The sequence below is a fragment of the Zootermopsis nevadensis genome, unplaced genomic scaffold (genome assembly GCF_977971745.1).
Source record: "Zootermopsis nevadensis isolate Lab colony 2312 unplaced genomic scaffold, Znev_1.0 Znev_ptg000019l, whole genome shotgun sequence".
Taxonomy (NCBI): Eukaryota; Metazoa; Arthropoda; class Insecta; order Blattodea; family Termopsidae; genus Zootermopsis; species Zootermopsis nevadensis.
The window spans coordinates 7,354,988-7,381,249 of NW_028259151.1; the positions used below are offsets into that span (position 1 = coordinate 7,354,988).

Sequence of the window (26,262 nt, forward strand, 5' to 3'; positions counted from 1 at the left end):
TTAGTCAAACCTTGTAAAACAGCCTGTGACAAATTACGGGAGACTAAACGTTTATTTAATATTTTATCAAGCTACCTACCGGAACTAGGATTTTATTTTGTTCTCTTGGCAATGCAGTCAAATTCTAGAATGTCATAAGTGTTTTTGTTATGTTTTAAAATATTAACCAATTTATACTTCGAACCACAACATTATTTAACAGAGCCGTGTACAGGACAGTGTAAATTGACACCTATTAGCATTTACAAATGTAAAGTAGCTGTAGCTGCTAACTGCTTTCTGGGGTCAGTTGAATGGTTGACCCATTGTAATCTGTGAAGAATGGTGTAGTTCTGATGAGAGGAAAAGAAAGTGTGGTAGGCACTTTTATGTAAGGAGCTATCCTGGCAATATCTGGAGCAAATAAAGAACCAAAATAATCCTGAGTCTGTCATGCAGAATATTTGGCAGCAATCAAAATTCAAATCAAGTACCAACCAGATACAAATCAAGTATTTTGCCATTATGCCGTATATTGTATATCCCAGCCTTCTGCGGAACCCAAAGGTCCATTACCATATTCGTAAAAGTTGAACTTCAAATAAACTTGCACATTGATGAATGAGTGCCAGACGAAATAAGAGCTTCCTGGGAAAATTCCCACTATATCAGGCATTAAATGTATACTAACATACTATATTTTGGTCACAATTTTTCTTATATTCATAGTAATGTATCACGATGAAAATTCCATCAGGAGTTTCATTCTAAGATATATTTAGTGGATAAATTTATGTCTCAGAGCTTTGTGTGATACAGTAGGACACAGAATATAAAATTGGCTCTACCACCATATCGGTTTAAGCAACAAAGAGTTTGGAAGTGCCCAAAGTTTCCCAGAAGGCTTGTGCTCTATACTAAAGCAGCTGAGATTTATAATGACTTTTTCAGTCTCTGAAGAAAAACGTCAAGATAATGCCTCATTATACTTCATTACTGTTCCTTTCTGATCCATTACAATTCACATTCATAAATGGAAGATCCATAACCTTAGTAAGTGATTTTAAACAGGATAAGAAATAAACAAACAATTAATAAATTATTTTCTAAGTAGAAAATTCTTATATGCTTTTTAATGTCCATATTGTCCTGCTTAATGTTGATATTACCACAATATTTTTATCTTCAGTAATGTATATTTTTTAAGACAGTACAGTTGTGCTTTGTTCAGAGGCAACGTAACTATGACAATATTCTGTTCATGAGCATCAGAAATGATGTAATGCAAACTGTGTAAATTAACTTAAAAATTAAGTTGCTTAATAATAATTAAGTTCCATTTTTGTATTACATGCTTTATTTTATTACTGTGTTTTCTAAATTTTTAATTCAGTCTTCATGCACACAAAAGACTAAACTAACATTCTTTTAGATGAAAGTCTGGGATAAAGAATTATTCTGTTTGTATATGTTTTTGGAATGCATGATACAAGAAACCAGAGAAGCATGAAGCGAATCCAAATGACATGGGCCACAAGCATTGAAGGAAATTAGGAGGAGATGGTAGGAGGAGAAATAGCAGAAGTGGTTGCTGAGCTGATTTTATAATTAAAAGGTTCCAAGTTAAGCTAACTGAAGGCAATTACAGGTGACTGATTGTTTAGGATGGCCCAACTACCAATTTCAACATCTGACATATAAAATGCATAAAATCTATCATCTTTAACTCGTATTTATTAAAATATAGATCATCTGTTTCTTTGGGTGGAACTTGGTAGACTCAATGCAAACCACTTAGAGACAGGAAGTTTTGAGGTGGTGTCATGAACAGTGAAGTAGAACTAAAAGATAACGTTTCTTCTTGTGACTCTAAAACCAGTCACCATGCCCCAATAACTTTATGCTACTCAGAAATGAGTCATAAAATTTTATATTACGCTAGTGGTATTCATACTATGAGACGCAACTCCTTATAGAGCAAGGGGATTTCCAGAATTCAATCAGAGAAGTCTGATGAAGAAAATTCATGAAATTTCTAACTTATCATTATTATTCTAAACTATCATTATCATCATCAGTACTATAACCAGAAAATTGTTATTATTGTTGCCATGTTACCATTGTTACAATTATTATTCCAGTTGTGATTGTCATTTTTGTAACTGTCTTAATTTTCCTCCCCCTAATTATTACTGTGTTTGTTGTTATTCGTCAAATTTCATGCTATTTGTCAGATTGGATGGCAATCTTAATGTTGTTATAAAGGGTTGCTCTGATACATTTGCACCTTTACTTAAGCTTATTTTATAACCTTAATATGTCCACACAGACAATCCCTGTTGCATGAAAAAAAATCATTATACTGTTTTTTTAGAAAGGACAGTGGAGATTTATTATAGCCCTATTATCATTTAGACTGCTTTTTCAGAAGTATTTGAATTCATCATATATGACCATATTTCCCATTCTTTTAAGCCCAAGTAAAATTCTTTCCAGCATGACTTTACAAAATTTACGTAAACTACTACAAATTTCATCTTTTATCTTAACATTCCTATTATATGTTCCCAAGGACAATGTCATTCCATCTGTTTTTATCTAAGTATTGATTTTGATTTAGTTTTTCGTTCTATAGTTAACTAACTAATAGACTGTATAATGTTTTTGGAATTTGTCACCTTTCACTGTGCTATATAGTGTTCTTCAAGGTTCTGTTTTGGAACTTTTGTTGTTTAATGTTTCATTGATGATGTATGTAGTAAAATTATATAATTACCCGTATAAAGTTACTGGTTTACATCTCATAACCAGAGTTAAAATCTAAAATTTTGTGTCACTACAGTTATCTTGATAGTTCCATCTACATGCATTTGAGGTCCATCTTGTGTGCATTTTGGAATTACTTCCCAGAAAATACATACAGAAAAACTCTTTCACCTGCTTATTTTCATGTGGCTAATTACTTTTGTTTCATACAGTGCTAATTTTATCTTGATGGCAGAATGTGGTGGAGTATCACAGTTCCACTAGCTTGAATCTTGTGTCCTCAGAGTAGTGTCACATTGTTATTAGTGCCTCTTGGTTGAGCATCCAGGTGGTGACATCACTACATCGGTCACCTTGTCTTCTTTTGTCTCTCTTGTTTCTTAAAAATGCAGACTGAATCTGTCCACATCAAAGGTAGAATCTAACATCCACGTACTCAAGTACACACGTGAATTATATTAAAATGTTTTATAAACAGCTTGCCAGAACAAGGAACATTACACAAAATATGCACCTGATTAAAGCTTGTTTGTTAAAATTCCATAATCAATGTTTCTTGTTCATTTTTATAAGTCTTCACTGAAAAATTTGTACACTGTCCCATAATTTGGTTACCGCATCAGAAATAAATCTGTTATCATTCGCCATTGTAACAGTAACAACCACAACAGCAATAATACTAGTAGTGGTGACAAGTAACTATGGAGAATGACGATAATGGCAATTCATTCTTCTTTTCCATTATTTTTTCAGTAAGATGCATTTCATTTTATGATTATATGACTCTTCAGGTTCTGTGACTTCTAAAGTGACTACATGTTAGTTTGTTGGGAGGTAACAATTTGTCACACTTGCTCAAGTGCCTGAGAAAAATCTTCTAATATATAATATTGCTGCAGTTACAATCTGTTTGAGGATGCGATGGCATCCATTTATTCTGGTTTCAACAGTTGTGTTTCCCATAAAAAATTGTGAGTGCTTCTTCCCTATCAATCCATCTACTAACAGAGCTACTCTGTTAAATAATTGGAATTGTATCAGTATGAAGAAAATTAGAGCTCGGATCACTGACCTATGGATTGAAATTATGCTCCTCTATAATTGAACTGAAGCTTTGTTAATGTAAGTGCTTTAACAAAAATACTCAGTTACTTGAAACTTCTTTTTAAGTTATGTTATTTCTAATAATTTTCAATAAACAAAACATTTCAAAACACTTCATACTTTACCATATAACGTTTTAATGTTATGACATTCATTCAGTGGCAGCTTTCACTTTCCAAATGAAAACTTTCAGTATGTGAAAGAAAAAAAACGACTTAAGATTTGAGGTTTTCACAGCGGTGAGTATGAAGATTTCTGACTACACAGCGCAACAACCCAGAAGACAGAAATCTTCAAATTATAAGTTACCCGAGAAACTGTTTATTATACATGCTAATGTAACCCATCATTTTATGTGACCTATTGATGCAACTGCTATTGAAGACAGATTACCATCCTAAAAGACAAACAAGAATTTAACAGTCTGTCAAGCATAAATATGCACGCAAGTTGCATTTAGTTAACGTATGAGTATCACTTCCTAGCCTAGTTGCAAAATGTGTCATAAGAGTGAGTAATACTGCAGTATTGGCCTTAAAAGTAAATTCTCAGGATCCAAGGAAGCAGAAATATGAAGCCAGAACATTACAAAATAATGTGGCTGTCATGAATCTTTAATGTGAACTCCACTGTCATTACTGTAAACCCATCTGCATACCAAGACCATGGATTGAAAACTTTCATGTGAGCAAGGATGTTTGTCTTTTGTTTTCTGACTTGTCCTGTGAAAGTAGTGTGCAAGAAAGTTGCAAGCCTCAATCATACATATTGCATGTATTTTGCCACTCTGAAGGTGATGTAAATCATGCTATTTCCATATAGAGATAAGGGTCCTGACCCTACAGTTCTGTCAAGTATACTGTACATAATCCTACATATGAAAGTGCTGACCAAATGGCCACAAAATTAATTCCTGTTCTGAGATTTGATGTTATCACAGTGGTGAAGATGTTGATTGTTGTCTTCTTGGTTGTGACACCATTTAGTCTTGTAGGTGGTAACCTATCTTAGTTTATTTAATGTAACACAAGGCAGAATATCTGATGTTACTGATATTTTAAGAGGAATGCTCTACAACTTTCTTTACAATATACAGGGTGTATATAAATTATCTTTACAGGTTTCCTCGTGAATAAAAGCCTTTATAAAAAGAAAGAAGCGCACTGTTTGAGCGTCATCTGCGAAAGAAAGTTTCAACGAGTTCCTGGTAGATGGTACTGTCCGTTGTTTTCCACTGAACTGCATCCGTCTTTGTGAATCAAGTCGGTCACCATGAACCCGCAGGAGAAGGTACAATGTGTGGAGTGGTTTATCAAAACGAAATCGGATACAATGGTCCAAAGACGTTTCAGAAGACTCTACCATCGATTCTAGCCTGGTACAAACAGTTTAAGGGGCCTGGAAATATTTTGCATAAAGAAGGTACAGGTCGCCCACGTGTGTCTGATGAAAATGTCGAAAGGATAAGCAGGTTCTTTGTCCGTTTATGTCTTTATGCTTACAAGTTACGAGTGGTGTAGGGCCTGGCGTAATTGCCTCGCCAGATGATAAGGTAGCCCGTAAGGAATTTGCAGTGACCATGCTTGAGAAACTGAACGAAGACAACGAATTCCGCGAGGAAAATAATTTTCTTTGACGAGGCTACATTCCGTGTTTCAAGGAAGGTAAACAATGTACTCATCTGTGTATCAGACCACCCTCATGATACAGTGGAGCACGTTAGAGACGGACCACAGGTAATGTGTGGTGTGGCATGTTGCATGATCGTTCAATCGGACCTTTTCTTTGCCGAAGTGACTGACATTCAGCAGTTGCCTGGGTATGATGGAAAACTGTCAATCCACAGTTACAAGTACTGCAGCCTGTCGTGTTCTTAAACAAGACGGCGCACTACGACCCTGAAGCTTGAATGTGCCTGCATCTCTTAATCAACATTTCTCAAACCGATGGATTCGCCGGCCAGATCACGGGATATCAAACCATGTGATTTTTTCCTTTGAAGATACGTATCAGACTGTGTATCGAACACAAGTGGCCGACATCAACAATTTGGTGGGCAGAATTACAGCTGCTACTGTAACAGTTGGCGTTGACATGCTGTAGCATACATGGATGGAGCTTGAATATTGTTTGGACATTGTACGTGTGACAAATGGTGCCCTTGTTGAATGTGTGTAATGCTCAGAACAAACTTTGAAATTTTATCTCGCAGATGTCCCTAAAACAGTGAGTATATGTCTTTTCATAAAGATTTATTCACAGTAAAAGTCGTTAAGATAATTTATATACACCCTGTACATCCAAATTTAATGCCACGTTTGTTGCCAGTTTTATAGGTAAAAATGTTTGTGAAATTACTGTACAACATTTCATGTCAAGTTCAGTAACATAGATAAGTAATTGTGCAGTTATGAACTGATGATCCACTTATCCCAGAATGATATAGGATGACGTAGGAATTTAATAAACAATTATGGCATTTCATATTTCGATTATCTTTATATTTTTTCATTCCTTAAAAAGAGTTTTAAAAAATCATATGCCTATAAATATGTTTATACATTAATACTCTCACATATCATATGGCTATTAATAGGACAGTACATAAAGTTACTAGTACAGGATTCTACACACATAATCTCAGTACAACTAGCCAACCACATACTATATAAGTATTTGTAATAGGCCTACAGATTCTTTAATTTCCTGTATGTAGGTCTTACATGTATGAGAAGGCTTCCCATTTCGCATTATTCATGGAGACGTGTGACGTTTAAACACAATATTTTATTCCCAAGTAAAAGGAAATACACCGACAAAGTGTAAAGAAATTTAAATGGCACATCATTTTTAAATTCCAAGTTTACAGGATCACTATCTTCATCAAATTATTAAAATTATAACAAGGATGTTTACCATCAACTTACACCCTCTTATCATTCAGGAACTAGATAAAGTAATTGTACTTATAACAAGATTGGCAAAGAACTGTGCAATAAGCTGTATGCTCGTACGTGACATACACCACTGCATCTTGTAGTCAAGTTCTTTTTCTCTGTGCTAATATAAAAACACTGAAACCCTCATTTCAGAATAAAATTCCATACTAAGAAGTGGTTCAAGAAACATTTCACAACAACCAATGCAGATTTCTGTAACAGAACCGCAATGGACTCTACAAATTAAGAAGGAGCTGAGGAACTACTTAAAATTGTTCGATTAACAATTTTCAAATGTAGTAATTCTTTAATAGTAAAATCATATATAGAAAATAAATCTTACAAAGTGAAATTTGCTTTGGGTTTGTCTGTGTTAGAAAATGCCAAAGATAAAACTGTGAAGTCGCCTCACTTCTCAGTGGCTCAGTAATTGTAAGCCTGCCTTGGAATTCCCTGGATTGCAGCACTTCTTTATATTAGCTTATCATTGTTTTCTCACCAGTCATTTTTCATCTTATATTATTGCTGTGTGATAAGTCTGTGTACCACTTCCTGTGTAACTTAATTTCACAAATATGCACAGCATTATGTACCACGTAAATTTGTAGTTCAAGGTTATAATTAAGATTACTATGTATGTTACAGTAAAATAATGTGACGACTCAGAAACACAAGCAAAGAAGCTGTCTCTACAATGATTAAAGCATTACTGATGGCACATCTGTGTCCCAAAGAAGTGTTAGGACAGATTCTAGCTGATTTACACATACCATGTCTTAAACTTGCAAGTGGTAAGTACAAAATATCTTCTGATATAATTTTTGGACTTTTAATGGAACTTATCTGCAAACAGAATGTGGTAAAATAAGACCAAATTATATGTAATTTAAAGCAGACTAAATTTTGGGAATGGTTGCTCCTGCACAGTTCAGAATCCTATCTTCTCATTTGCTAACCAAACATGTAAAGATTAAAATATGCAAACTATAATTTTATCTTTTGTTTTGTATTGATGTTAAACTTGGCCTTTTGCATTACAGGAAGAACACACATTGAGGTTTTTGAGAACAGGGTGCTTAGGAAAATATTTGGACCAAAGAGTAATAAGTGGCAGGAGGGTTGAGAAAATTGCATAATGAGGAGCTCCATAACTTGTACATATGGACAGGGCATGTAGTGTGCATGACAGAAATGCCGATAAAATTTTGCTAGAAGGCTTGATGGGTTGAGACCACTCAGGATACCTATGTATACATGAGAGGATGATAATGAAATTGGGTTTAAGGGTGTGGATTGGATTCATCTGGCTTGGGAATAGAGATTTGTTGCAGGCTCTTGTGAACATAGTAATGAACCTTCAGGTACCATAACAGCCATAGAATTTATTAACTCACTGAGTGTACTGTTAGCTTCTCAAAAACAACTTTTCTTCATGGAGTGGGTGAATGAGTTACTTATAACTAAAGATTCATGTCAGGATGCTCAGTCAGTCTGCAAATTTCAATAATGAATAATTTGTGTGTGTGAGAATGAATGTTATCAGAATTGTCTAAAATACTGATACTGAAATACCGATTATTCATATTCATGCTGTAGAAATTATTATGTGCTCATGTTATGCATAAAATTGTTCAAATGCTTCAGTAACATGGTAGTTCAGAGCATTGTTCTGTTGAAAATAAAGCTAGCATCATATGTGTGTTATGTAAGCAAAATGTACAAAAAAAAACAGATTTTGATTACATTCTGAAGTTTAACATACAGACTTCAATCAAAAGTATTTTGGAGAACTTAGAAAACAAAACATTTCCTCTTTTTTCAGTCACTGAAATTACAATAAAACGTTTAAAAATATTTTTGTGTCATGAATAAACCACTGAAGTGAATCTTGATATAGCCAAATTAATAGTCAAGCCAGTGGAGCCTTTTCTTTGGCTTAATAGCACTGATTATATAAGAAAATGGTCCCATTTATTTTGTCTCCATAAGTCTGTTTTAGGGTCATGTTTCAAGAAATCAAGTAGAAACCCCATTCAGTTCAGGTACCATCGAGTCGGGGCCGACCCCTAGTGACATTATGAACAAAATCCCTCTATCCTCTTCTGTCTCTAGTAACTGTCCTCAGTTCTTCCATGGTCTTTCCACAGAGTTCCCTGATTCCTCAATCCATGTCATCCTGGGTCTTCCTCTATGCCTACTACCTTCCACTTTTCCAGGCATTATCGATTTTTCTAGACTGTTATCGGCTCGTATGATATGACCGAAGTACTTTAGTCTTAATTTGCAGATTGTGGCCTCAAGGGAACAGTCAGGCTTAATCTGCTCAAGAAACCCCATAGATGGACAGAAATAAAAATAATGCTCTGGAAAGTATTATAATGGAAGGCACATGACTTAAATTCAGAATTTATTTTCAAAATTAGAGTCTATACCTTTAAATTAGCAGATTTTTATATTTTGCTTTTGTTTCTGAGCCAAGAATTTCAATGTATTTCTTATAAAACATTCTCTGCACAAAATGTTATAAACTACACAATATGCTTTATGTTTAGTGTAAACAAATATAAATACAGTTACAGCAAAAATCACAATACATAATGATCAGTTCTTGTTAAAATACTGAGGTATTTCCATAGCCAAATATTTTTAAAACCAGTTATATTCAGTAGAAAGTCTCAATCACACCATACTCATAGTTACAGATTTTTAATGAACTTTATCAAAGACTGGACATTTGTGGTATATACTAATTAAATTCATAAGTTTCCTACAAAACAGGTTGTGAGGCATATTAAATTGTTCCAAACATGAAATGAAGAATGTAAGTCTCGAAGATTGTAACTGTTCTTGCATTTTAAAGTCTCATACTTTTATACTAAGCTTATGGTGATTAATGCTCACATAATAAATCTTGCAGGGAACAGAATTAATATCAGTAATGCAAGTTATTATAGTCACCACAATAAAGTGAAGAGATTTCACTCTTTCTTATAATAAAGCATGTAAATGCATCTGAACACAATATAATTATTATTATGCCTTATAGATGGGACATATTCACGAGAAATACTGTCCCATGAAAATCTGAGGAAGCATACACAAGAAGGCAAGGCACTGTAATCATTTAACTTTTCTCATGTCATTAGGTATCAGTAACACAAAAACCTTACCTCACCACACCACCCTCTCACCAGAACACAGTACAACAGGTTACCAGTTTGTTTCATCTCTAGTCTGCTTTTGATGTGGCCTTATAGGAATCTAGAGGTATACAGCACTTAACATGCTTCATCAGTAAACTTCACTTTTCAAGAAGTATAGAAAATGAAACAAAGAAAGAAGACAGAAAATTAGGCATTATAAGGCCCAACAAATACTGATGGAAAGGTAGATCATGTTTATCATTAAGTCATCGCCTAACATAGTCCACATTCGTGAGGCAGTGAAACTACCACTGAACAAAGTTGCCAAGTGGTTATCACCCCTCCTTCATATTTGAGAGATTCTACATTCAAATCTCAGCCAAGAGAACAGCTATCCTGAGGTTTCTCAAGCAATTCCTTAGTCCATGATAATACCTTAAATCAGGCCACAAGCACTTCTTCCGTATGCTTTCAAGTGTATTATTCACTAAGCATCCTGTATGTTTACATTATATAGTCTGATACGCCATTTTTAAATAAAATGCAAATATATACAAATAAGTAAAGATACCAATAATCTCAAACTACAGGAAGAATCTCTGGGATAAGCATCCTGCCACTGTTAACTTGATTGGCAAATATTAGTGAGTGCTGACTCAGCTGTTGGGAACAGTTCTTCTATGTACAACATACATATCAGTAATATTAATGTATTCCATTTATCACCAGTGAATATTATACAGAGTGATTCGATGTTAGACATACAGATTTTAGTGGTGAAATCTACATCCAGAAGGAATGATGTCACTTCATATAAACATTGGGCAGTAAATCCTTACTTTTCAAGTTACATGCTGGAATTTGACAGACAAAGCACCTGGTGAGAATAACAGTGGTGACGAATACTAATATTCTTGAAATGTTGAATGCAAACAGAGCATTTAATGTGCTCTAAGATGGTGCTAGTTGCTGTCACATTTAACTGCATTACCTTCACATCTGTATATAATGGCTGGCTAGCAAGGTGCGATGCCTGTCAGATGTACAGATGAAGACTGGTGAGGGTAAAAAGAGTTGTTGACAAAGCAGTGCCACACAAACAGACCAATACATTCAAAATCAGATTCCTTGATGAAAAGAGGGCGGATGCAGTTAGCTGTTCTGAATATTCACAAATTTATGATGAAAGAAGCACAGGAGGCAAAGGGACAAGTGCCTTCAGAAAACCCGCTGAAACTGCAGAAGAGCATGGAAGAGAAAACTAAGTTTCTGGAAGGCAATTAGAAGAATTTTAGGAGACCAGAGAAAGTATGAGTCCAAGGAACTTCATTCATTTTACCTGGTAAAACATCCAAAGTGATGAAACGTGTCTGACATAGAGGTTTCCCGATAAGTGTCATTCAACACTTAATTCATAAATGTCAGCAACTATCTCTAAACTATTTCTGAGACTGAGTGACAGAATTTATTTCAAAGGCAGTAGAACTAGTTTGAGAAACATTGTGATGGAGCTTCGTTTTGTGTTGGAGAAGACAAGAAATAACAGGACGGTCTTGACTGAGAAGCACAGCGTTAGATGTTCTCCATGCAGGAGGTGACCATGGTTTCCCAATGCACTAGTTATCTTTAGTTGAGACTATAATGATCACAATCTGTTCTTTTTTGTTTAAAACATTGCTTGTAAAGATTGTCACCGCCTGTTACGGGATGTATATATCAGGTCTAATTTTCTTTACATGGACTGTACTTCTTGGTGGCAGATGACAAAACATTATTATACTATGGAGAAGTGACTTGCTCCTAGCCTTCCATTTGAAAATTTCACCAGCCAAAAATTTTTGTAGCCACAGTACTTAGTTTCTTCCTCTCTGTTTATTTCTAGACCTACTGCTTACTATAACCTAATAGAGAATCTATGATTTTGCCCAATAAATTATCATCAGCATGGATTAGAAGGTGATTCAATTCCAATCCATCTGTATTTAAAAACAAGCTCATAAAGTATATTCCATAATATCATAATGCTTTCTTTTCAGCATGCATTTAGAGGTATTAAATGTGCCTTGATTGATAGTTCCCACTTTGGCCACCAAACTGTAGAACCTAAATGTCTACCTCACGACTTTCTTCATCCATCATTTTATCATCACCACTTGTAGGTTAATGAAAAGTGTAATTTTGAGGCCATACAGAATACCATAACCTCCACATCAAATTTTATCGAAACCCACTTAGTGGTTCTCAAGTTGAATCGACTGGACATACTGATGGCTGGTCACACACAACCAACCCATAATGCAGTCTTGCTATGCACTTCATGCAAAAGAACGCATAATAGTGGAACCATAAATTGTCTCAAAAATTACAATATGCAAGGCATACAACTCTTTTATAAATATGTGAATGGAATTTTGTGAGTTCAATATTCATCAGAAATGCTGTACAACATGTTTTAAGTTTTCTTTCCAGAGATAAATAGTATTTATTTATGAAGATTCATAAATTATGCTTGTTTTATAGCACTCTAAGGAACAATGCATTTACATACAGTATTTTAAATTGTTACTTCATTTGCCTTTTCTTTGCTTCACTGACTACAAATTATCAGTAAAAGGGGAATTAGAAATCCTTTCTAAAAAGGATGCAACAGTGGGATACAAATGATAATGGTAAAAATATGTTTCAGGTTAGCAACATACACAATTAAAAAAACACAGTATTTGTTCATATTAGCCATATTTACACCTACAACTTGAAATTTTCTGGACACCTAGCTCATGAGTTACAGCAATAATTATAGCCTAGACTGTTCAGAAGTGTTCAGACTCTTACTTCACCATGTCAACACAGCCTTCTCTCAAGGGGTACTGCTGAAAAGATGGTCACAGCATAAAGCTAACTGCTTACCTCTTCTTAGTACCTCAATTTAAAGACTGAAAATTACATCTAATCTGTATGGTATAACAAACAGGAGAGACTATATCTATCTTTTGTTAAGTTGTTGGTTCAAACTCAAGCCTTAGTAATAACTAGTAAACCACAAAACTACTACTATTTCAGAGCAGCCTTGTGAAACAAATGTTAATGTTTTCTACCAAATATATCAACATGCTAAGTTTACAAGTAATTTTTTATCTGAAACACATTGTGAAATAGACCTTTTAGAAACTTACAGATATGAATCAAGTTTTGAAACAAGTGACTGAGTTGTTGTTATTATTGGAATAAACAATAATCTTGTCTTTATTTATATTCATATTTAAAACAGAGACTAAAATAATGCAGATTCAATCATACTTTGAAGTAGTATATATCAGTTGTGTAACATTATACAATAAAATTATAAAAAAATATACCAGTATAACAAATCTGCTTAACTTTGGAGGCTAATGTGAATGCTGTAACATGTCACATGACATAAAAGATCTCTTGAAGGAACACATAAATCATATGCACAGTAATTCCTTAATTACCAATATTTTTGTCATTCATGGCTGTAACAATTGACCAATCAGAGTTGAGCCAGAGACTGTGTGTTGCCACATGGTGGTGCTCCATTTGGCTGATAGCTTGCAGCACTGAATGTTAAAGGGGGAGGGGGTGGGAGAGGTTCCTGTGGCTGAAGTACAGGACCCACTAAAGCCAGTGGAGCTACTGTTAAGGGAGAAGGCTCAATTCCTGATTTGGGTTTCCTCCTCCTGCGTTTCTTTCCATTTGTAGCCCTTGGTGGTCTGTCATGATGACGAACATGATATGAGAGGCTTGAACTTTGTGTGAAAGCTTTACCACAGTTCAGTGGGCATACATAAGGTCGTGCACCTGTATGGCGAAGTTTATGGGTTTTTAGAGTTGATTTACGGTAAAAAGACTGGTTACACTGATCACATGGGAAGGGGCGCTCATTGGAGTGTTTCCTGGCATGGCACTGGAGGGTATATTTCTTTGCGAAGCTTCGGCCACAGGCTGTGCATAGGAAAGGTTTTTCTGTCGAATGGGCACTGGCTTTATGGATCCTCAAATTACCACGATTAGAATACACTTTTCCACACTGATCACAAACACTTGGTTCAAAATCACGTGCTCGCCTTTTGTAAACCTTTGGTTTATCAGGGTCTGTATTATGACGAATACGTTCGTGAGTGCTCAGTGCACCACGAGTAGAAAATGCTTTGCCACATACAGCACACATATGTGTTTTCTCTCCAGTGTGTGTAAGTCGATGGTTCTTCAAAGTGAAAGCCCTGTCAAATGAACGTCCACACAGATCACAGCTAAATGGACGCTCATTTGTATGTTTACGGTTATGAACTTTAAGACTGTCCTTCTTGGCAAATGCCTTCCCACATGTTTGGCACACAAATCGTTTCAGACCAGTGTGGGTTGCTTCATGTGCTTTCAGACAAGTCTTAGTTGGGAAAGCTTTTCCACATGTCACACAAGCAAAATCTCTTGCACCAGTGTGAACAGTTTCATGACATTTTAGGGCACTGGCACATGTAAAAATTTTGCCACAAGTCAGGCATTCTCGAGGTGGTCGGTTTGCCAAACCATGAGCTGCTCGTTTATGTTGTGTGTAAGACTGTTTACAATCAAAGTTCATGTCACAGAGCACACAGTGATAGCTAGAATCGCCCGTGAATTCATCAGTTGTAACGTCAGCTTCTTCATCGTCACCCTTGCTCTCGTTCAGAGTTGCTATAGTATCAGATCTGTAATAATTTAAATTTTACAAACATTAGCAGAAATCTGAGACATATAGTTCAAAATCACAGAATTTCTCAACTAACATTGCAATGCTACACACATAATTCTTACAAATAGCTTCTAACTATTTAACAAAAACTACAGTTTTATTATATACCCTTGTGTTATTTACTTCAGGCATTTATCCTGATAGTGTAAATAATTGTTCTCAGATTTTATATATGCATTTTTGTAAGTGAAGACCTCCCACCATGCAAACTGTATATGAAGAATTCACATACCCTGGTTCTTCCTTTACAGTTTCCTCTGATGATGTCTGCACATGCATGCGAGCATGTCTCTGGGCCTGGCTCGATGTGGAGAATGCCTTGCCACATCCTGAACATGTAAATGGCCTTAGTCCACTATGAATACACAGGTGTACCATGAGGCTGTGCTTGCGAGTGAACATAGCCTTGCACACTTCACATTCAAACCGTTTTGTGGCACTTGAATCACTTGACATTACACCACGTTTTGCTGATCCCTTAGGCCTACCAACTTTTCTCTTTGCAGGCTCATTATTTTCTTCTATCTTAATTTCCTTTGTTCTTGCTTCACAGCTGTCTTCATTTTCACTTGATTCAGAATTATCATCTATATACAGACCATCATCAAGCTTATCATCACTAGAATCATCTTCAATGTTCGAAGTGGCTTTCACTACCGATTTTCTGTTCCCAACTTTAGATTTATTCCTGTATGCCCTCTGGCTGTAACGATTGTTACTTGATTTGGAAGCAAGGTGGGCAGCATTTCTAGAATTTGAGATTTTCTGAGTACCTCTTGGGATACTTTCATCATCACAGTCCAAATCTGTTTCTGTTTTACAAATCCCATTATGACAGGGTATATTTACAAAATGTGTGTCAACATAGGTTTGTAAATCATTTGTATCAACTGATGCTGCGGAGGTAGATGTCACTCGTTTGAGGTAGTCAAGATCCCTAGTGTCTGTCGAAACAGTTTTAGTCTGTTTCACACACTCTTGCTTATAAAATTCATAGTGAGCCTCCAAGTCACTTGTATCTGTTGCTATACTCCTGTTTGAAAAATTAATACTCTTTGTTTTTTCCTTGATATAGGAGTCTAAATCATATGTGTCAATCCCTACACTTCTACTGTTATCACTAGAAGAGTAATCACTCATTTCCCTTTGTTCAGTCTTGATAATTAAATCCTCATGAGTCATGCTGGTGATTTGGTTAAGAACTTGAACTTCTGTTGATGCTGACATACATTAACTGTTGAGAATTTCATTTCTGACTCACCTGAAAAAAGAAATAGGAAAATACAACATAATGCAGAGACAAATGTCTCTTTCCTGAACAAAAAATAATAGTTTTTCTCTTCTCCCGCAATAAGGAACAGAAACTTCTATTAGTAAAATTCTTATTACACCAAGAATAAAAACTGTTAACCAAGAAACAAAACAGATATGTACATACTTTTAAAGACTGATATTGGAACCATAACTGTATATTATAAATGTGAAAATCAGGAAGTTTAATAAAACGGGATTGCAGACTAAAACCAAAATCAACTGAATAATCAACTACACAGGCATATTTTACTTTGAACTTAAGACAAGGTCACACTGCTACTTTCCCTTTCTTATGTATCTTCTAAAGAAAGGTCCAAGTGCCACAGTTATAAATCACTCATATATGGATTGCATGTGTGAAATTTCCCAAACTACAGCCAACTGCCAAATGATCAGTGACATCAAGATATTAAAAATTAGGAACAATGATACTTGGTGCATTTCAGATGCTCTAGTACTGGCACCATACATCAACATCATAGTGACAAATTTGTTACTCTTGCAAGGTAAATAAAGGATGCAGCACAGTGTAAGAGGAACTTGGAAAACATAACAAGAATAGCTACATATGAAGGTAGTGTCAACATTACAGAATAACATACCACCCTGAAAGTCATTGACATTTGGGAGAGGATCATGCTACAGAATTATCACCTGCATCTTCTACAAACTGAGAAAATCTGTAAGTTGCACTGGTTATTTTTAAAAGTCTGAATTGTTGTATAACAGCAATTAAGAGCATTTTAATAATGATAGCAGACCTGGCAAACTCAGTAAGTGCACTGCTGCCAATGTTACGCAGCTTAATTATGTTCAGTAGCTAGTATATTTATATTTTACATGCTGATAACTAAATCCCCCTGCTGTTCAGGATGAACTGTTTCATGTATACTTACAATCCTCTTCCTGATGAAAAGGAAACTTTGGCATTCTGCAATACGTTCGCAAGAATCTCTATAGAATGCACAGAGTCCACAAGACTATTCCCGCCCCACACCTCCCGAACAATTTTCTTGCAGCGCACCATAATGTCATCCCATAGTAACAGGGGCTTATTACAATGTTGTTTTCTAGAATTAAACCAGAAGAATTTTCATTACATTAGACACAATCCGGGAACATGAAGTAAGGAAGTTGCAAATTGTCATTCTCATCAAAACAGACCTGCACCGACACATTGGTAATATTTATTTCATTTGAGACGGGCCAATGTTTTAAAAATCATTTTCAAATTACCACAATTCGTAAACATACTACTACTCCACAGCCATTATTGTGTCTGTGTCGGGTATTTTCCTTTGAAGTTATAAGAACTACGGATATTGTCCGAAACGGTTGTTATATATCCACTTTATTTTTTTTGAAGAACGACGATGAAAATTTGTCGTTACGTTAATTTAATCACTTTTCGTAACAAGAACTAGTGATTAAACATATATATTTGATTTTATTCTTGTATAACCTAAAAGTTTACTAGAGAATAAACTCTCTGCGCTATGCACAATTTGTGCCAACATCAAACGAAAGCGGACCACTTCCCAAATCACTGATTACCTTCATTAAACACCTGCGCATAGAATCACAGATGTACAGCTTACCAACATGAGAATCATATGTGCAAGTAGAACGAAGTAAGAAAGCTCAGTGGCCATAAAAGGACAATTTGCAGGTAAATGGGATTCAGACGTTACGAATATGTGCAGTTCTGAAAATGAACTGTAGACAAGTTTTGATTGCGTAACGTTGCGAAGGATATGAAGCGAGGTCCTCTAAGTTTTACCCTGAGGTTGACATACAGTTTTGTGAGAACTACTGTCTTCCATGTTTGCTTCGTATATTGCCATCTCGGCCATTTTATTGCAATATAAATCATAAAACTCCTTGTATGCAATTCTTTCCAGTCATATGTTGCTTCATCTCAAGTATTCTTCCCAGCATTTCACTAACACAGCCATAACTTCCTTTCTTCCACCAGAGCAAGAACAAATTACACACAAATATAAAACAGGAACAATTACAGTTATGTATAATTTAATATTTTAGGTTCTAGAGAGGAGTTAGGATGGTAAAAAAGTGCTGGGGAGAATACTTGAGCATAAGAGAGTTGTGGTAACAAGTGAATGGAAAGAAATGCGAAAAGGGATCATCCTGGTTTATATTGTAAGAGTGATTCAATTGAGGCTGAGATAGGAGTAAATGTAGTACACATGTAAGACAGTAGTCATGTACTCTGTAAATTTTGTAAGACTGTCTCAACTTGAATGTACAAGAAAATAAGTGTAAGAGACAAATAGAGGCAGAATTTATTTACAGTCCATAGATACTTAATAGTACAAGTGAAGGATGTGGAATATGTTATAGCATGAATATGAACACTTATACAATAAAATACTAAAACAAAATTATAATGGCATTATTATTACATCTGTTTACATAAACATTTACAGTATTTAGTAAGTTTAAAATGAAGTACATTCTTCTATAGAGCTGAATGAGTGTGGACTGAATTGAGCTGGCTGAGTTATATATCCTGCACCATGAAATTAGTTTTGATTATAAGAAGCTTTAATTTTAATTAATATTTTTGTTCCTTTTTCCACTCTTTCATTGCTAAAATATTTCGATAAAATCATTACTTTTAAATTACAAAAAATATGAACTGGTCATGGAAATTAGTATGATACTGCAAAGAAACAACAAAGATATTTTAAAGTTAAGATGGAGATATCCATTGCAAGACATAATTTAAAAAATCATAAAATGGCTGTTTTCTGGGTTGTAGCACTGTATTCTCTTGTACAAGTTTACTAGCATTACTTATCAGTAGAACCATCAGTTAAGACTGTAGAATTTGGAGCTCTTTACTTCAGCTTCCTTTATTCAGTAATGAAATTTACAGATTCTTTTACACTGATTGTCACATATTTTAACAGCTCTTCCATTACAATAAATGGCTTATTGTGTTTGGCTGTATGACATACTGAAAACCACTGTTATATGGTCAGCCATTTCTTGTTCCAGTTTCTTTACACATATAGCAAGTGGTACTTGTTCTGGGTTTGACTAGACATGCATATTTGTACACATTTTGTATGTGTGGCTGACTTTCCTTGGAATCTGTATTTCACTGTGCATTAAACAAAAATAGTTTTACATCCAAAAAGTAAGATATACTTAGCAAAGTTGACAGAGAAGTTAAAACTTACCCAAGTGTACACAGCATGTGTTTACTCATAGAGATGACTTTCATATATGGAGGTTAGCTTTTAATATATTGAACACGCAGTCATGAAGCCAACAAGTGGTGATCTTCCAACTTGGGGGATTGTGCAGATGGCTGACAACCACTCATGATAAAAATCTACAAAACATTGTACATAGATGTTCCACCAAGATAAAACATAATATTTCCCTGCCATTTCATCCTCAATATTTAGATCCTACAGACTTCTTTTGCTCCCTAAATTGAAAAATACCCAAAAGGGAAAGAGTTCTCATCAAGTACCAGAGACGATCTAGTATGGAATGAACTGAATTACATCCTACAAGCACAGACTAGAACTTCAATAGATGGAAAATTTTCCTTTTCCTTTCTTTAACAGGGGGCAGATTTGATTGATAGATATGATTTTTAAGTCAGTCCTGACTCTCATGATTTACTCTCCTACACCACTCCTTTTGTTACTACTGGGATATGGATAGTTTATGCAGTGTCTTATGATTATCATAGAGAATATGTGACTTTCAGAGTCATACATATGAATGGTATTAACACTGTAACAGAAGATATTCATTGCTCAAATGGTTTATCTCAACAGGACAAAATCTGCACACATCTGACTTCAGATATAAAGGTTCAGTGGTTTCAGGAATGTGTAAATAAATTGTAATTTGGGCAGTCCATGTGGACATGTGTGTGGTGAATGTTTGGAAAACTAATACAATTTTTCACATATGCAGAGAACAGCAACGGTATAGAAAACAAAGACTACTGATTTGTGGCCTACTCTACTTTTAAAATAATTTACACAATTATTATATGTCAAAATTTGCTATATGTAAACACTAATAAAATATTCTTTTGTTAACCCACAAAAAAAAGCTTTATTAACAGTTATACAAATTACATGTTGACTAAGGTTTATACTTCCAGGAATTCTTTTTCTGTTTAGGACCTCGCAAAAATGTACACTGGAAATATACGTCATTCACGGACACTTTTTGGGGAACAAGGGTGCACATCACTAACATAATTCTAAACAGAATCAGACAATGATTTAACATGTATTTTACTGCAATCACATTTGGTTAATCATGATTCACAATACAATGATTTAACTGCATCCATTGCAATTGCATCCCATTAACATTGTTTCGAAAAACAAACCAATATATATGCATGCTGTTACTTTTTACAAAAACAAAGCTAATAAATAAGCATGTCTACAGTACAATTGATGTTATCGGTGGGACTTTATTTTGTACCACATTATCAATGTACATAGTGCTGCAATTTCCTAATTTAGTTAACAGTTATAATCTTCCTGATCTTCGACTAGCAATTGTACGTAACTGCCCATACACTTTGGATGGAGGGCTACCTAGAATAAGATTACATATTGCCCTTCTTGCTAGCTGAATGTTTAGAAAGGAGCCTAAGATATGTATTCTTGAATCTGCAAGTACAATTCGAGTTTTGGTAACATTTTCAATTGTAAATTTTGTTCTACCTCCCTTCCCAGCCAACCTACCAATTGCTCGTGACATATGATCTCCTTTCAGTGGCTTTACATCTTTTATCTCAAATGTTTCAATAAACAGATCATCAAGTCGGACCAAAGCTAATGCATCATCTACTTCAAAACCATACACAAATGCCTTAACAAAGTCTGCAGCTCTCTGAAGGTTGCTAATATCTTGTGTTTCATCACAAGTTCGAATCTCAACATTACGGGTTTTAAGGTTGAAACGGATCTGAAGATGTAAGTGTTCAACTATGGGACCAAATATCTTCATCCAGTTTTCTTTGAGAGGCGTGTAACGATGAGCTGGTACTGCAATTTTCCTGATTTCCGCGCGTTCTCCATTTCGTAGTCTTCCCTTCTTAGCCGGGGTATGCTGAGGTCGACGTCTGCCTTCAATGCCTCTATCAACATCCATATGGTTTTCGTCTTGGGCACGGCGTTTGCGACCCCTTTTCGTCACAACTGTGACGAAAGCGTCCAAATTCTCCTTTTCTTGTGCCATGCTTATTCAGACACCTTCAGGCCTGTTAAAAACGAATTATATTAACATCGTAATATGATGTAAGTTATGTGTCACTTAGAATATATATAAAATACTCACAGTGTTGATAGAAGTTAAATAAATTATGGTCTCTCACATACACGTGTGCAAATCTCTATGCCGCCATATCTAAGCCGTAACGCATTTAATCAGGCTGGCTAACGGCAGAAATACAAATATACCAAAACTTAGAGATCAAGCGACGAAAATTGTATGTCAGCGATTAGTCCGCGGCTATAGATTCAATCCCAGACTTTTCCTATTTTTAGCTTCCTCAAAATTTCTTGTTCCTCAGTTGTCAGATTATTCCTGAAACGGCAACGAATTGTTACCAATTGACTCGGCTGATAGCCCGAGTAGATCATTTTAATCAGGTTCGCCAGGAAAGTTTTAGGTTGTCCATGTCATGTCTCTAAATTTATAGTTCGATTCTTGCTTCCTTTACTCGTCATTTTACAGCATTCCATATTTTTCAATACTTGTGTCGTTTTATTATGTTCTTACATCAATTTAGAGTTGAATCATATCTTCTGGTTGGAGCCGATTAGGTAATTTATATGGTATTCAATACTCTTAAGCCTTTTAATAAATTTAAAGTTCCATACCATTTCAACTGTATTGGCCAGGTTATCTGTGACACCGACTTGTACGTTAAGTTGCCTACAGTAATTTCACGCTGGTATAACTTGTTTTTTTCGGTGAAAATATTACCGGTATGTGTATGATTTTAATATACATCATTTCATACTTGTATTGGTTTTCATCGGCCAGATTAAAAATTCAGGCAGAGGTACAGATTCGACGCCATCGGAGATTCCTTTCCTTGCATTGGAATGTCAGAAATACTTGCTAATTATAGTTCCTTGTTGTATATCGGATTACCAGCGTATTAGTATGACCTCATATTGCTATATATACTAACACTAAAAGTACTAAGCAAACCTAACCTAATAACAACCAAAGTGGTGTACTAAAACCATATTCAAATACCATACTAAAATCCTGAATAATGTACTAACCAAGTGTCACCTAATAAAAATTTAGGTGCAGTATTAAACCCATAATGAATGACCAGCCTAATATAATGAAAAACCAGAAACTTAAGCCCAGCACAAACCTAACCTAATGAAGCCCAAAAACCAAGATTCCTGATTCCCTGTCTCATTTCTGTCATTCCATCATCACATTATTAGATGTTCATTCAGTTTTCTCATCTCTGTCCCCATCATCAGGGTTATGACACCAGGTGGGTGGTTCCCAAAACATTGGTATCTTCATGTAACCATTTGATGTAGCTGATTGCCTGAGATTTTATTGTGTTTAGTCGCTGTGAAAGCAAATCATACATAACATGTCTCCTTTCTGTTTAGGATAATGACATTATAGATAAACCATTTTGGAAATATTAAAGTTACTAGTCAAGATAACATGAAAATTTTGAATATTCAAAATATTTTCTAAATGGTTAAAGTAGATTAATTTTGTATATGACAAACTGATATGAAGTCATTATTTGCTTATTTCTAACTCTGCAAAATATCAACTTTAGTGTGAGGCAGAAAATAATGGTTATTAATATGTAGGTTAGAACCATCATGAATTCTTACTTGCATCCACACAGATTTATTGATAAATCCTAAATTTAATCTGCACTTTACACCAAAAAACAGACTGGGAAATCACAATTAATGCTTCACCACTCTGAGTTACATTACCATCAACATAGAACACCTTATAGAAAGAAAAATATTATTGCCAAAAATAATCCATTAACTATGTCTCCATTAAACATCTGATTTTGTAATCCATGGAACAATTTTATAAAATCCAAAACAATCACACCACAGTGCTAAGTTATTTGATGATTATGATTATGATTATGATGATGATGATGATAATAATAATAATATGCTGCTGTTATGTTATATAGTAAAATGTTTTGCTCATATTCCTTCAGATTTATTGGTCTGGCAGCATATTACCAGGCAGACCAGAGCATTTGCAACTGTTGTGTTTGCTCACAACATGGGCATATCACTTCTTAGAATGCTTGTGTCAAAATGATGGATATTGAGGTACTTTCATCTGGAATTGATAGTTTCATTACTGAATATAATATTTTATCATGCAGATATTTGTATTTTTAGTTTGATTTGGTTCACAGTTGATTTGTAGTTGTCATTGATGAAAGACAACACAAATTAATAATTTGCCACATCTCTCACAGCACATCACTCAAGTGACTGCTGCCTGGCTTAATATTTTATGTAGCAGTGACTGAAGATTTTATAGCTTCAGGACTTCAGTTATATCCTAAATCAAGCTCATTGGTCTGAGGGATAGTACTTTGTGAAAGGGAGTGCAATCCGGGTTTTCTGCAGACAACAGCCACCATATCAGTAGCTGTGATAGCTCAGTATAGTGACTAGGCTGTGGACTTTGTGACCACAGTTCAATTTCTTTGACACAATGACCAGACTGGCTTTTGAGTTTACTGATCCTCCTGTCAAATGGGCTCCAGGGGTTTCTTTCCTCAGGAGTAAAGCAGCTGAAGTGTGAAGCTAACAATTAACCTCCATCTAATGCTGAAGTTTATAATGCTTGCATGGTGTAGTACTTATTTAAGCACTTACTACCTTGGATGCAGCAGAGGCAAAGATCATGTCTTTGTGTAAAAATTAAATACATATTTCCATAGGAATTTATATGTTCTGAGTTGTGCCACTCCCTTTTATCAGAGAATTGTAAACTGCACTGGAATCAGTCTCCAACATGATAATGGTGGGTCAGGCAGTTTTACATAGCACCCAAAGCAAGGTGACAAACGTAACATACATCTCGGAGTACAGCATTGTCAGGCCATTGTGCCATTTGAAGTATTAGGAAATTATTCTAGTTACTTTACCCAGTCACATGATTTTAGACCTAAAACTGTGACCTATGAAGAAGAGGCCTTTTAGCCAAGAGACATTAAAAACTGTTGCAGTATTCATGTAGAAATATGAAAGATTTGTGTTCATTGATTCACATTAACCACTTTGCAATGTACACTAGACTCAAGTTGCCTTTAATCTGTGTAAGTCACTGTTATAACAGTTGTATTTGGTGAAACCTCTTGTTTTTCTGTCTTATGATGTTCTTTACAATTCCCTTTATCTTTCTTGTTGTCTTCAGTAGGGCTATCATTTTGTTGATGATTCCTCTGGTACCAGTTACACCAAATAAACACTGCATTGTCATGCCACAAACAGCAACTGCAAGCCAGTAACAACACCCACAAAGCAAACGCACTCAAGAAGTACATAACATACTTGTAGTTAACTTCTGTGTGACCATACAGTTTTGAGAGATTATCTGGACATCGTATAAAGCACCATAAAAACAATGCAATTCCCACAAGTATTGTGAAGCAAAAAAGGATTTTTCCTGTCTTTTGTAAATTGTTCTTCCATGTGCTCATTGTGACAGAATTAAGTGATATGTATCAGAACTGCCACAGAATTAATTTACAATATTGTAAATGGCTAATATATCTTAATTTTAACACATTATGTCAACTTTTCGTGTATCAGTTATAGTATCCTGATCAGCCACTCCAGTTGATTATAATCTAGAAGTAATCTATTCACTAAAAACTTCAGAATGCACACATGAAATTGACTCTGAACTGAAAGGCATTTTCACAGTTAACCATGCAACTTCATACTTCTTAGTTGCTGGATTGTGTTATCAGATGTATGAATCATATAAAGGATACTGAACCACATCCTGTGGTTTCTTAATAAACAAGCAGTATGTCATTTTCAGTTCGTTGAAAATATGAGCGTGGTGTGTTGCAATGGGACTTTCATGTATCATTGAGAGATCTTCAAAATGGTTCTCATATGTAGGAGTGACACCACAATTTGTTAGTATATAAAGTGAGGGTATGTAGGCTGTATAACTTTTCAATTGTTGAAAGTGTATATGTGTATAAATAAAAAATTATGAAACCTGGGTGAAACTGTATTAATTTCAGTATTTACATTCTATCAGTCCCATAACCTTTCTGGATTTGAGCTCAAGTACTTCCAAAAGTTCAGTATTTAGTAACAGAAACATTTATTATGCTCTGTTGGCCTGAAGCAGTATGGAAAACTAATGGCATACTGACAATACTTAATACTGATTAGTTTTATCACATTTTGGTGCTTTTTGTCTCTGGACATTTGGTATTTTTTCTGCTGCAACCATACAACCCTCAATACACAAGGTGTTTGCTGTGTGGCTGAATGGTACAGACTGATTTAACTCACTGACTATTATTTAGATGTCTTTTCAACATGTTAAACATTGCCAAGAATGAAATCCATATAACAAATGTACAATCAAAACTGTTTTAGCCTGTTGTCAGTTTGAAGTTGTATGAAAATAAAATGCTAAGGTGAATATTTGTGTCTGAGAGAGAGGAAGACACTACTTGGAAGACATATTGATAAATGGGAGACTGACATTAAATTGGAATAAAGAAATCGAAGCTGAGGATATAAGTTGAATTTAACTAAGGTAGGATGCAGGAACAGATTCCTGTGGACACTGTAATGCATCTTGGGTTCCACAAAGTACAGTGAATTTCTTGTTCAGCTGAGTGATTGTCTGTTTTAAAGGAAGCAGTGCCCTATATAGTTGGCTAATTGCAGTGTACCTGACACATAGAGTGACTGTTAAACTGGAATATAATATGATCATAAACAAAATCATATTTTGTGAAAATTTACATGCAATTGGTTCTTGGTTTATATGATTATCCTTTTGAACTGCAGAGTTTATAAAGTGTCAAATGACATGTTGATTATGAATAGCCTATTAAAAATTATGTGGAAGGAAATGACTGTGATCTGTTTTATTATACTACCAAGTATCTGCCCAGAGGGATCTCAGTTAAGAAAACATGGCTCTGAATCAAATTTACATCTGAATTTGAGAAGAAAAGTTCTTT

General features: G+C 35.1%; 2 protein-coding genes and 2 long non-coding RNA genes across 10 annotated transcripts; 2 read left to right on the forward strand and 2 right to left on the reverse strand.

The window, feature by feature from the left end:
• Positions 1-6,328: 6,328 nt before the first annotated feature.
• Positions 6,329-17,526, reverse strand: LOC110837127 (uncharacterized). 4 transcript variants are annotated; one of them, XM_022078967.2, is made up of 4 exons: positions 17,235-17,526; positions 16,895-17,068; positions 14,917-15,945; positions 6,329-14,640 (listed from the first exon to the last, which is right to left on the reverse strand). In XM_022078967.2, exons 3-4 carry the CDS (start codon positions 15,909-15,911, stop codon positions 13,443-13,445), a joined length of 2,193 nt encoding a protein of 730 aa, XP_021934659.1. In that variant the 5' UTR covers positions 15,912-15,945; positions 16,895-17,068; positions 17,235-17,526; the 3' UTR covers positions 6,329-13,442. The 4 variants fall into 4 exon arrangements, with proteins under 4 accessions (XP_021934659.1, XP_021934655.1, XP_021934658.1 ...); XM_022078963.2 differs by having other exon boundaries at positions 17,163-17,526; XM_022078966.2 differs by lacking the exons at positions 16,895-17,068; positions 17,235-17,526 and adding an exon at positions 16,653-16,878.
• LOC147873382 (uncharacterized) lies at positions 7,458-9,379 on the forward strand. Its single transcript, XR_015535872.1, has 2 exons — positions 7,458-7,579; positions 7,829-9,379. It is a non-coding gene; the product is annotated as an uncharacterized LOC147873382 (long non-coding RNA).
• A 2,744-nt stretch (positions 17,527-20,270) lies between the features above and the next one.
• l(1)G0004 (RNA-binding protein pno1) lies at positions 20,271-21,495 on the reverse strand. 2 transcript variants are annotated; one of them, XM_022078975.2, is made up of 2 exons: positions 21,386-21,495; positions 20,271-21,267 (listed from the first exon to the last, which is right to left on the reverse strand). In XM_022078975.2, the coding sequence occupies exon 2, from the start codon at positions 21,243-21,245 to the stop codon at positions 20,532-20,534; it is 714 nt and encodes a 237-aa protein (XP_021934667.1). In that variant the 5' UTR covers positions 21,246-21,267; positions 21,386-21,495; the 3' UTR covers positions 20,271-20,531. The 2 variants fall into 2 exon arrangements, with proteins under 2 accessions (XP_021934667.1, XP_021934666.1); XM_022078974.2 differs by having other exon boundaries at positions 21,345-21,466.
• Positions 21,496-21,596: 101 nt separating this feature from the next.
• On the forward strand, positions 21,597-25,280 carry LOC110837132 (uncharacterized). 3 transcript variants are annotated; one of them, XR_015535874.1, is made up of 2 exons: positions 21,597-21,832; positions 23,242-25,280. It is a non-coding gene; the product is annotated as an uncharacterized LOC110837132 (long non-coding RNA). The 3 variants fall into 3 exon arrangements; XR_015535873.1 differs by lacking the exon at positions 21,597-21,832 and adding an exon at positions 21,839-21,997; XR_015535875.1 differs by lacking the exon at positions 21,597-21,832 and adding an exon at positions 21,998-22,074.
• Positions 25,281-26,262: the final 982 nt, after the last annotated feature.